At 34.4% G+C, this 13,646-nt stretch overlaps 1 protein-coding gene across 2 annotated transcripts in view; it reads left to right on the forward strand.

Annotated features, from left to right (window-relative positions):
• The window catches only part of LOC128250130 (RING-box protein 2-like), a 68,790-nt gene that overhangs the window by 10,049 nt on the left and 45,095 nt on the right, over positions 1–13,646 (forward strand). The window contains exon 2 of one of the 2 annotated variants that reach the window (XM_089366690.1): positions 8,529–8,576. The exons of the other annotated variant lie outside the window; for it this stretch is intronic. Within the exon in view, the coding sequence (XP_089222816.1) occupies positions 8,529–8,576 (48 nt within the window). The remainder of the gene's footprint in view (positions 1–8,528; positions 8,577–13,646) is intronic. 2 annotated transcript variants of the gene reach the window in all.

The following is a 13,646-nucleotide window of genomic DNA, read 5'->3' on the forward strand; positions in this document are numbered from 1 at the left end:
TTCCTGGATGCAGCACATATCTACATGTCTCCGTTCAAGCATCTCAACAATTTCACCAGATCTACCTTTCAGCGTGCCGACGTTGAGAGTGCCAATCCTAACAGTATGGGTGTTGGGGGTGTGAGCCTGTAGCCTGGGAAGGGGAAAGCAGTGTCGTGTACCTGATACCTAAAAATTTAACTAATAAGAAAAATAATAAAGTACATCTTAATAGTAGACTACATGCTAACACTAGTAGTAAACCTGTGTTAGTTAATAGTAATGGCGAAACTAATGATATAAATAAAAAGTACTCCACAACAGAAAGAACTACCAATCATAATAATATTATTCTGGGAAGTAATAGTAATCAAATTATACCCCATATTCACCCACACAATAAATTTAAGAGAAAAAATAAAAACTCTATCTGGTTAAATATCCCTTTCAACTGTGCAATATCCACGAATATTTACAAAAAAATTATGAATATTTTACAAAAAAATTTCCCTTCTTCCCACAGATATAGTAGAATTTTTTCTTGTCATACAGTCCGAATTTCTTACTCTACCCTTCCTAATGTAGGTACAATCATAGCTAGGTTAAACAAAAAGAACATTAGGTCAGCTAGAATAAATGAAGTTAAGAATAGTGGATATGGTTATATGAATATAAATAATAATCTAACAAATGCCAATAGTAATATTGCTAATAATTATATAAATAGAAGTGAATATAACAGTGACAATGGAAATTTTGAGGATAATATTAATATGCTTAGTCCTGCCAACCATAATTTTAACCAACAAATAGAATGCAGCAGTATTGATGTTGAAAGTTTAACTGAAGTTGATGATGGGCTCAACTCCAATGAAAATAATAGAAATCAGGGACCTAGTTCATATAATATCAATATGCCTAATGTTAGAGGAATAATTCTAACTGATAGCACATCAGGAAACGGGTTAAATAATGATGGAAATGATCAAAATATACATAATAGTAGAATTGATGAATTGATAAATAATATTAGTGTAAATAATTGTAATAATAATAATAGAGATAGTAGAAATAATATAGGTGGGGTTGATAGCACCACCAGGTGCAACTTCAGAAATAAGTCCCATTGTCTGTTATTAGGAAATTGTTGCACCCATAACGTAGTGTACAGATGCATTATAAGTACAATAACCGAGAATTATATTTACATAGGATGTAGTATTAATGTGAAACAGAGAATATATAACCATAGGTCTTCTTTTAGATTAAGACATAAGGCAAATAGTACGACATTAGCAAGTAAAATTTGGGAATTAAAAGATAATGGTATTAATTTTAGCCTTAAATGGGAAATTATAAGAAAAGCTCAACCTTATAGGAATAGTAGATATGGATGTGAATTATGTTCTATGGAAATATATGAAATTTTTAAACTTAGAAATAATCCTAATCTAATCAATAATAGATTAGACCTTAGGGTATCGTGTGTCCACTGCTCTTCACACACTTTTAAATTTTTTAAAAAGTAGTTAAAATTATCAAAATATAGTATTTTAACTTCTACCATGGTCATCTAGGGCTATTAATTAGCACATATTTTAAATTGGAAATTGAACCTTTATAACATATATTCCTGATCTCTCACCTTAACATATAATCTACTTGTGATAAATAAGATTTCAATTTTATTCCATGAAAGATATTTTTTCACACCACTTCTGCTAATGCTGTTAGTTCTTAATATGTATCTTAACCCTATATAGCTTATAAGAATAGGAAGTTTCATAAGTTCTAAATGGTTTTAATTAGTTCCCCTAATTTAAATTTTATTTATTTATTAAAATTTTATTTAATGCTTGACTCTAAAAAGATCATTATTATTATTACATTATTTCAGGGCTTGTAGGGATAGTGTCTTGTTTATTTTGAATTTTTAACTTAAATAAATCTAATCCTTATGCCCAAAATAAATCTAATCCTTATTCAATTAATATTCTTTAATTAGCCCATGTTAGTCTTAAAACAAGTTCATGACTAATTAAACTAGTAATCAATTATCATGTTTCTATATTGGATGTCCTTGTTAATTCCTACCATCCTTTTTCTTTTTTTGTCCCTTAAACCTTAATAAACCCATTATTATAAACTATATAAATCCTATACTAATTCTTCTTTACATTATAAAAATAAAGCTTACCTTTTATGTGTCTTCAAAATAGTATTATTATATATATCAGCTTAAATTTTTAAATCATTTAAAAAATAATTCAAAATAGTTTTCCTGAGCCCAATATATATAATATTCTTAGACTTTACGCCTTATCTATAGCCTCTGAATTCAATATTGACATTACTTCATGATTTTTGTATAAACTAATTACATTACATTTTATTATTAACATACTTCTTCTTATTAAAATATTGTTTAAACTAATAGTGATATCTGTAAAACAATACTGATGCTCTATTCAGACTAAAGAAAAAGCCCTGTTGACCTATATGCTTAAGGTTTAATTCCTCAACATTATGATAGTAGTAGAAAAACCCCAACCTATAATAGTGTTGCCACTCTGACCAGAGAAACCTTTATAACCATATCCATGTATAACGCTTACACCTCCCTTTCCTTAGAAGTGATTGCCCCTTATACTATAACTATTAGATAAGAGACAATAAAATCAGAGACAGTTAGAATTCTGCCTAGAACCAATTACTAGCCTGATAGCCTTGGCTATGTCAAGATGGATTTTTATGTATTCTTCTTCCCACTTGGATTTGAAATGTTGCCACAATTATAATATGTCTATTCTATTGTAAATTTCTACATTTTCGTGCAGCTGAAGATTGCTCTACATATTGCATTTAATGTAATGCTCGCATTACTTAAATAAATGGAGTAGCTTGAAACGTGCGTACTGCAATCATCTTTAAAATCCGGGTTGCTTATTTTGATTTATATATATATATATATATATATATATATATATGTATGTGTGTATATATATATATATGTATATATATATATGTATGTATATATGTGTATAAGTATGTATGTATATATGTATGTATATACTATAGCCTCGGGCTGACCAAAGTCTTGTGAGTGGATTTGGAAGATGGAAACTGGAAGAAGCCTGTCATATACACACACACACACATATATATATATATATATATATATATATGTCTGTGTTTGTCCCCTCCACCATCACTTAACAACCGATGTTTGTGTGTTTATGTCCCTGTAACCTAGCGGTTCGGCAAAGGAGACCAATGGAATAAGTACTAGGCTTGCAAAGAGTAAGTCTTGGAGTCAGTATGTTCTACTAAAGGTGGTGCTCCAGCATGTCTGCTGTCAAATGATTGAAACAAATAAAAGAATAAAAACTTTGCCATTTTAATCCCGAGCAATGCCAGATCATCATCATCATCATCATCATCATCGTTTAACGTCCGCTTTCCATGCTAGCATGGGTTGGACGATTTGACTGAGGACTGGTGAAACCGGATGGCAACACCAGGCTCCAATCTAAATTTGGCAGAGTTTCTACAGCTGGATGCTCAGAGAGTGTAGTAGGTGCTTTTACGTGTCACCCGCACGAAGGTCAGTCAGGCGATACTGGCAACGGCCATGCTCGAAATGGTGTCTTTTATGTGCCACCCGCACAAGCCAGTCCAGGGGCACTGGCAACGATCTCGCTCGAAAATCCTATGAAGGCCAGTCAGGCGGTACTGTCAACGGCCACGCTCGAAATGGTGTCTTTTATGTGCCACCCGCACAAACTAGTCCAGGGGCACTGGCAACGATCTCGCTCGAAAATCCTATGAAGGTCAGTCAGGCGGTACTGGCAACGGCCACGCTCAAAATGGTGCATCTTATGTGCCACCCGCACAAGAGCCAGCCCAGGGGCACTGGCAACAATCTCACTTGGCTTGCCGGGTCTTCTCACGCACAGTAGTCATCACGGTCAGTAGTCATCGCCTCAGTGAGGCCCAATGTACGAAGGTCTTGCCTCACCACCTCAGCCCAGGTCTTCCTGGGCCTACCTCTTCCACGGGTTCCCTCAACTGTTAGGGTGTGGCACTTTTTCACGCAGCTATCCTCATCCATTCTCACCACATGTCCATACCAGCGCAATCGTCTCTCTTGCACACCACAACTGATGCTTCTGATGTTCAGCTTTTCTCTCAAGATACTTACACTCTGACGGGTATTCACATTGACATTACACATCCAACGGAGCATACTGGCTTCATTCCTTGCGAGCTTACGCATGTCCTCAGCAGTTACAGCCCGTGTTTCACTGCTATGTAGCATGGCTGTTCGTACACATGCGTCATACAGTCTGCCTTTTACTCTGAGTGAGAGTCCCTTTGTCGCCAGCAGAGGTAAGAGCTCTCTAAACTTTGCCCAGGCTATTCTTATTCTTATTCTTATTCTAGCAGCTACACTTTCAGCGCACCCACCCCCACTACTAACTTGGTTGCCCAGATAGCGGAAGCTATCGACTACCTCTAGTTTTTCACCCTGGAATGAGATAGAAGTTGTTTCCTGTTTGTTTACAGTCTTTATTGCACCTGAACATCTGCCACATACAAAAACTAACTTCGTAGTTAATCTGCCTTTGATATTGCTGCACCTCTTATGTGTCCATAGCTTGCACCGGGTACATCTTATAGAGTTACTACCTACTCCTTTTCTACATACTGAGCAGGGCCATCTACCTGAAGGGGTTTGTGTTTTATCTACCTTCCTACTTATTAGGATTTTGGTTTTAGATGTCTCTGCTAGTTATTTATAAAGAGAGTACATCTTTGATAATGTGTTAGCTACTATTTGTAGCTGATAGAGACCGCATACAGTGTTTCTGTTAATACTAGTTGCAGTTATGTCAAAGGTTAAAAAAAGTTAAGCAAATGTGATCCCCTTTTTACTTTCAAATATTAAATCAAACATCGTTTGCTGTAGGGAATTGTAGTTAATATTCATGGAATGTACATTTATAAACATCAAATCTCTTCAGCTTTGACTCACTATTCTATTTTATACCACAACCCTTGTGTTCACCTCGAGCTATGGAAAATTCTGTTGTACAGAAGTAAAATATACCCACATGTTATTAGAGATTTCATGATATCATTTGATTCATACATTTACTCAATCTGTTAGAATAGTAGCTGTATCCATATAAAAAATTATAAATTTGAATAAAAATATTATCACAAAATTCATAATTTTAATGTTTATGTATACATCTACATATTTGTGAGTGTGTTGGTGCTGCTACTATCTGTAGTGCATTTCATGATTTGAGATGAAAATGTGAATTGCATTGGAGATGCAACAGTAAGTAAGAGCTTAGTAGATTTGACATTTAAAAATGGGCAGAAGTGCAAGTCTGTATATGTATCTTGATTTCATTTGTGATTAGGAAATGATAAATGAAAATTCTTTTATATTTTAGAAAAATCACGATTAAAATATACATATTTGATGTGTTCTTGGGTTTTTCTTTAGAAACTTCAAGGATGGTTTGTGTTCATATTTTTTTTTTGAGTTTACAGCTGTAAAATATGAAGGATTACCAGCAAACATTAGTCATTCAACCCCCAAAGTGAAGAAAACAAGACCTGTAAGACTTTAGGATTTGTATATGCATATAAACATATATACATATTTTTACATGCGTGGTAGACAATCAGTAAAACATTAAGTTACAAACAGTTGGATGTCTTTATACACAAGCATGGCCACTGACATACAAAACTATGTGTATGAATATATGTATATATACACGCACATGAATATGCATACACACTTGTACCAAGGCATGGAGACAAAATATAGTTGGTGGATGGGAAAGGAATAAAGTGTGGCTCAAACTGAGAAAGGGTTAGAGAAAAGGTGTAAAAAAAAAGTCTAGGAGTTAACTAGAAGTAAAAATAGAAGTTCATGGGACAAGGGACTATTATAGGTGTACAGGAGTAAGAAAACTAGTCAGAATAAAATGGGTGAGGAATAAGAGAAAAAAAATATTTTTGGATATCTTGAGAGTAATACCAAGAAAGAAAATAACATATTTCTCCTTATGTTTGTGGGTTTGAATATGTTAGATGTAAGGCAACACCACACGTGTGGAGTGGTCTGATGAATTGAAATGAATGCTCATACTCAATTGTTTGGAGATAACATGAGAATTATTGTTGACATCTAGATGTTCTTGCTTCACCTATAAGCAGCTCATTGAAAACAATAAAGTGAGTATCACTACAAGGCACCTTCTGTTTTACCTTGTCAAATTTTGACTTTACTTAAAAGTATTTAATGATTTAATCTTTGTTTCCTTAAGTAATCTTTGTTTTCTTAGCTCTCTTTAAAATGTGTAATATTTCATATAAACCTGTGCAAAATTCCATGATTTCTTTGATATTTTGAGGTGTTTCTAATTTATAGTTATCTTTTTAGAATTTTTCTTTATCTTTGTGTAAAATGAAAATTTAACTTCATTTCTGAGGGAGTGGATCATAGAAACTTTGTCAATATGGCTGATTAAAAAAGATGTCTACTGTCACTATGTTTTGTTTTAGTTGGATATATATGTTTTCTATAATATATATGTAATATGTATGTTTCTTATGATGTGTATATTTTCTATACATGGTAATATCCTCTGTTCACCATTTGAATCTGAGGGAGCAAATTTATCAACTGTGTAAGTAATTGGTGAATTGCAAGGGAAATTCCAATAAGTTCTCATTGAAAGAAAGGAAAAAGTTACCATTGCTTTGGTATCTTTCCAGAGGTCCAAACCACAATTTGTGATTATTTTAACTTTGTTGATTATCATGAAATAGTGATGCTAAAAAGTGTGCATGGTCTGTTAAACATACAACTCTTTTTTACCATATTTCTGTTGAAATATATTGCCTTTGTTTCAAGTAATTTTTAAAGTAACAAAGAACTTAATAAAATTTATCATTATTAAGTTGGTATTTGCAACATAAAATAACATTAAATTTTGGAGTGTTTTAATTTAGATCACTTATAGTGGCAAGTTTTTACCATAGAACCTAGGACAGTCTTAAGTGGTTTCAGATTAAATGTTACTAACTAATATTGGAATAGCAATTTTATTGTATACTAGCAGAAATACCCGGCTTTGCCCGGGTTAAAGAGAATAATGAAATCTAAAAACTCCGTCTAGACTACGCAACCCTCAACTGTTAGTAGCTATGATATCATATTTCTACATTAATAACTCTCCAATCCATGCCAGCATGGAACATAGACATTAAGTGGAATGCCAGTCTCTCATCTAGGAGGGCCTTGAAATCAATGTTACCAACTGGGGACTATGTGTGTCGTAGTGATAATAAAAAGACCCAAAGGAGGTCTGCAACGAAATAATTTTACTCAACACTTTGCAAGTGAATCAGTGGAGGCAAAGATGCGTCTCATTTACTTGACAATTTATGCACCACATTGCAGAAATCACAATGAAAGTATATCTGAAAGGGTAGTCTTACACTGTTGTACCGTTGAATTACAAATAATGTTATGTTAGGGTTAAAATTTCATCAACATCAAAAATATATGAATTTTCATGGGAGTTATGGCCGTTATACATAGAATATAATTTCCAAATTTCATAAAGATCTGTTCAGTACTTTTGACGTAGTTTTGGATAAGAAAACAAATGACTAATGTGTGTGTTTGTGTACATGTGTTTGTGTGTGATGGGTGTATATATGTATAGATATCTGTATGCATGTATATATATGTATATATGTGTACATATTACATGTACATCTATATATATATATATATACATCTACACATGTGTATACATATACATGTATGCATATAGATCTATATCTATATATATATATATCTATGCATATACGTGTACATATACATCTCTTTCTCTCTCTTTCTCTCTTTTTCTCTCTTTCTCTCTCTTTCTCTCTTTTTCTCTCTTTCTCTCTCTTTCTCTCTCTTTCTCTCTTTCTCTCTCTTCTCTCTCTCTTCTCTCTCTTTCTCTTTCTCTCTTTCTCTCTCTTTCTCTCTTTCTCTCTCTCTGAAAGTATCTGTCATTACAGTATCGAAATGTGATTGTTTCATTTAATCTCTCTTTCTCTCTCTCTCTGAAAGTATCTGTCATTACAGTATCGAAATGTGATTGTTTCAGTTAGTAGAATAGTTTCATTTTTAAAGTGAAAGTATTTGACATGAGTGTTTTTGTTTCACTTTTGACACGTAATACTTAAATAGTGGAGGAGATATTATGTTGCTGTGGGCTCGAACTCTGCAAGAAGTTAAAATGTTTTTTGACTAAAACACAACTGGAACCCTAAGTAAGGCATCTATAAAATTTGAATGAAATTGGTTGTGTAGTTCTCGAGTTTTAGGGATTCACACAGACAGACAGACAGACACACATTCTCATTTTTATATATATAGATAAGATATTCAGCAATCTACAACTCAGACTCACAAATATAAAATCAACACTTTATTCTAATAAAGCATTTCATATCAATATTTTCAGATGCATGTTTACGCTGTCAGTCAGAAAATAAACAAGATGACTGTGTTGGTAAGTATGCTTTGAAATATCAAAGAATATTAACGTTGAAATTAATACAAAATTACTAGTTTTTAAGGTAATGTTAAAATTTAAGAACATTATCATATGGTGGAAATGGTAGTACCAAACAAATTCCATTAGGATCAACTATTATCAGGGGATTGGTTTAGCCAAGTGAATCCTTGTACCAGATATTAGAAAAACTTATGAGCCCAAATTTCCTTAGCATGGAACATTACTGTCTTATTTCATGTAACCAGTTACAAAAATAACACTGGTCAACAAAATGAAACTTTTTTTAATCATCAGAGTTGCTGATTGACTTTTCTGGGTTAATTTTTGATGCTGATTACGAATCTGATGTCCAATTTTCTCTATCAGGTCACATTTTCATGTTAATGATATCTGCTGTTTTAACTTATAGGATACGTAAAGCATGTCTATATAAAGTATAATGAATACAAGATACGATAATTTCATGGTTTTTTATTGCACAAAATAAAAATTGTGTACAAATAAGTTAGAATACACTCGAATGCATAACAACTTAAAATCTTTGGGATTTGGACTTTCTATGGTGTTTTGTCTAAGGTTCATTCCTGTATAACGTCCAACAGTAGTCAGCTAACATTCTTGCATTCCAAAATCCTTGATATCGTTGTTCCATCGATGCAATATCTTGATGAAAGCGTTCCCCTTGCTCATCAGACACTGCTCCAAGGTTCTCTGCAAAAAAGTCCAGATGTGAATCAAGGAAATGGACTTTTAGTGACATCCGACAGCCCATTGCAGCGTAGGAGTCTAGAAGACATTTCACTCCATTGAGGAGTACTTGCATGTTTTCATAACACTCCTTCATGTGCACTGAATGTCCTATGGGAATGGATGGTTTCTTATTGCCATTTGTAGTAGTAGTACTGCCTTGAGGCTTCTCTTAGATGAATCAATGAATAAGCGCCATTCAGCTGGAACATGCTCTCGAAACAGTGCTGTGAGGAAGTGGTTGTCCTTCAAGAGTTCTTTTATCTGCGGACCTATGAATATGCCCTCCTTCAGTTTTGCCTCGGTGATTTTTGGAAATTTGGCTTTCGCATATTCAAAACCTTTTGAGCTTTTCCTGGCAAGAATCTTCACGAATTGTTTCATGAGGTCAAACTTTATGTGAAGAGGGGGAAGGAGAACATTTTCTGGGTTTAAAAGTGGCTTACTCTAAACGCGAGAAACTCCCGGCTCATATGATTTTCGCAAAGGCCACTCTGAATGCACATAGTGCTTGTTAGTTGCTCGACTGTCCCATAGGTATAAAAAGCAACAATATTTTGTGAACGCAGATTGCATTCCCATCAACATTCCAATCACCTTCAAGTCTCCACATATTTTCCAGCTGTAGTTTGTATACTTTATGGCATTGAGGAGTACTTGCATGTTTTCATAACACTCCTTCATGTGCACTGAATGTCCTATGGGAATGGATGGTTTCTTATTGCCATTTGTAGTAGTAGTAGTAGTACTGCCTTGAGGCTTCTCTTAGATGAATCAATGAATAAGCGCCATTCAGCTGGAACATGCTCTCAAAACAAACACAGACATGACAAAATATATGAGGTCTGTTCTTGCAATGCCTTGACATCCTGAGTAGAATTTGATGATGATGATGACTTGGCACCTTAAACAGAAAGTAAAATTTATGAAAAGAAAATATTATGAAAACATAAAATTACAAAAGAAATACAAATAGTTATAAAACAGAAGTCAGAATTTACCTGTATAAGACGTTTACGTGTAGCGATACTGCTGATGGGAGTTATATACCTCTCTTATCTCATCAGAAAAACTGTGCCTGATAGAAGGAAACCGATTACATTTTTGAAATCTGCAGACAAAATTACATATAAAACACTATATAATATCCCTGATGAAAATTGGCTGTTGACCAGTGTAATCATTCCAAATATCTGGGCATTCATATAGGGACTTCATTTATTTCATACTCCTGCAAAACCCTCCATAGAATGTCCTGCAGCATACGATCATATATCTTTACAAGGTGTACTAAGCAAACATATACATCCTGGCTATATACTCATGATTTCTTAACCCTCTCTTGGTGTGGTGGGATATTAAAACACTGTTAGTGCAGTAGGGTGTGATTTACCCCAGGTATTTTATTTATCAAGAGTTTCTGTCCAATTTGTTTCTCAAAAGACATTTTAATCTTGCAGAAAAAAAATTTCATGTGTTAGACAATTGAAAAAGAAATAAAAAACTACTAAAGCAGGCAAACAAAAAGAGCAGACATTTTATTTGGTAAACTGTTTGGTGTTTACTATTTACTTGTTGCTGCTTGCATTCTTGTCACCCTCACCATAGCAGTGAACACAAACCATGAATGAATGATCCAAGCAGTTGGGTTTTGAACACTTCTGACAGCTATTTGTCTTTCGATCCTTTGATCTGGGGCACAATGTGCATCTTTGTTGAGAACTTTCACAACAGTATTTTGAAAGTAATTCCTCCAAAGTCATCATAAAATAGTCATTATAAAAACAAAACAACACAAATGTATATTATGTTGTGTGTGCCACAACTGAACCTTAGGATAAGATAATAAAGGAAATATATGCTTTAGAAAATTTACCTATCAGAAAGGTGTGGAGGGGTTTGCTACACTCTGAGATGCAGTTACTGTACACATAACACTTCCTCCTTTTGCCAGCAGCAGACTAAGTAACCTGATGTATCAACTCAGTGGACATAGGCAGGAAATTACATAGGAGGATACTTGTTTCACTGCTGAGAGATGTAAGATATTTGTAAAGAAACATCACTTGGGGTAAGCTACACTCTACTGCACCAATGGAGGGTTAATGATCTTCCCTATGGTGAATATCTAGGATGAAGCAACATTGTTCTTTAGCTAGCTTGGGCTTGACAAGTTCCTCTCGTTCTTCTTCCAGGCATCTAGTGTTGACTTTCCTGGAAAGCCTCAACAAAGAGATTCTTTATTTACATTTGACGGATATTTGTTCTCATCAGGTGTCTTGGGAAAATTTCGAACTTGGGTTCTCATTCCTAAGGTATTTATTGATGTTGTTATTATTATTGCCTTTGCACAGCTTCTAATGCTGGAGATGTACTACAGTGTCAGCTGTTCACTACCAGTGAACTAAGGTAACACCTCTTATTTTTCGAGCACCTTCTGGTGTATTTGAGCGGTTCCAAGCAGTGCTGTTTTCTGCAAGTGCTCCACCCTTATTGCAGCCCCTATTTGTTCCACGTACTTCTCGAGATTTTTGCTCACTGTTCCCAGGACTCCGACAATTATTGGTACTATTGCTACCTTTTTCATCGATCACAACTACTTAACTTCCCAAGCTAACCTGTCATATCTCTCGACTTTTCTTTCTTCCTTATCGCATACCTTGTTGTCAGCTGGGCATGCTATATCCAGCATAGTTTGTTTTCTTTCTCAATTAAGACTATGTTTGGCTTCCTATTCTCTGTATCATGGTCGCACTGAATCACTTTCTGCTGTGTTGTCTATTCTGTATTTTACATAGTTTGTTCTTAGCGCTTAATCTTGGGCAGCACAGATTAGAGCGTCCGTTTCCGGTTTTAAATCACTTTTAGTCATCCACAGCCATCTTTTTTCTCTGTCTGTCTTATCCTCAGCATCCCTATGAAATTGACCATGCATTCTTTTCTTTATCCACCTATTTTCAGTTTCATTCGTTTTCAATTTCTTGTATAGTGCTTTATCTTTGCAATCTTTCATCCTACACAAACCTGACCTTCTTACTTTTAATAATAGTGGTTCTGTGGAATTTTTTATATACCCTGCTATGTTATGTTGTTTTCTTCTGCTCTAATGCTATGTTCACATCCAATAAGTCCTTTCCTCCCCTCTTTTTCTTGGTAAATACAGTCTGTCTATGTCACTTTTTGGGTGGAGTGACCCATATTTAGTTAGCAACTTTCTTGTCTTTCTGTCTAAGCTGTTTAGTTTGTCTACTGTCCACGCGATTACCCTTGCTCTATATCTAAGGAGTGAAACCGCCCAGGTGTTGATAGCTTCGATCTTATTCCGTCCGTTTAATTTTGACTTAAGGACCAGTCTCAGTCTGTGCAAGTACTCCACCTTAAATTTTTCTGTCATTTCTTTCTCCATCAATTTATCCATTTCCAAAATCTCCAAGTACTTATAGCCTGTTTCTTCTATCTGCTTCATAACCTCCCCTGATGGTATCATTAGCCCGTCCTTACTTTTATTCTGTCATAGATTACCTTTTGTTCATCTGTCATGTCGCCTTTAGTTTTATTGTCTTCTTTTAGATCATCTATATGTCTCTCGTCAAGTAAACTACCATTGCTCCTTTCCTGTGCTATGAGATTACATTTATTAGTAAGAACTGTATTTTCATTGTTATCTCTGCTGCTATTTTCTATGACCCATCTTTTGATAGCTTTGAGCTCTACTTCTGTGAACCAACAATTTTTCTTATTGCTCTAGCTTGATTACATAGTCTCTGTTCTGTGAGTTGAAACAATCCCTTTTCTTTCCAATGATCACACATACGTTGTTGGTAACCCCCAATTTGAGCACCATTTTCATCTACCGGGCTGCTCAGATAGTAACACTCCATGACCACAGCATTAATTTGGAATTTTTCTTTTCTTTCTTAAAAGTTTTGCTGTGGTTTACAGTTTTTGTAGTTGTGCAGTATGTATATATTGGCAAGTGCTTACTTCCTTAATTTTTTTATCGTGCATTTAATTGTGTTGTTACAATAAAAGGCATATTTACATATTCTGTTAGTCAGGGAAGACCAAAATGTTCACACAAAATTGGAGATATTAAAGTTTCTAAATTTTTTGAGGTGTTTGTTTGTGTGTCCGTCCAGAGAAAACTGTGGTGTTTATTTTTTTTTCAATAAAAAAGATGTTTACATTTTCGAATATCCAGGAAAAAAAGGAACAGAAAGAAAAAGAAATTAAAATTTTTTTCACAGAAAATTGTAGATATGAAGTTTTAAAAATTTACTGGAGATGATCTTTTGTCTGTCGGAACAGAGAAAACTG

Source organism: Octopus bimaculoides, chromosome 19 (genome assembly GCF_046866305.1).
Source record: "Octopus bimaculoides isolate indiv1 chromosome 19, ASM4686630v1, whole genome shotgun sequence".
Taxonomy (NCBI): domain Eukaryota; kingdom Metazoa; phylum Mollusca; class Cephalopoda; order Octopoda; family Octopodidae; genus Octopus; species Octopus bimaculoides.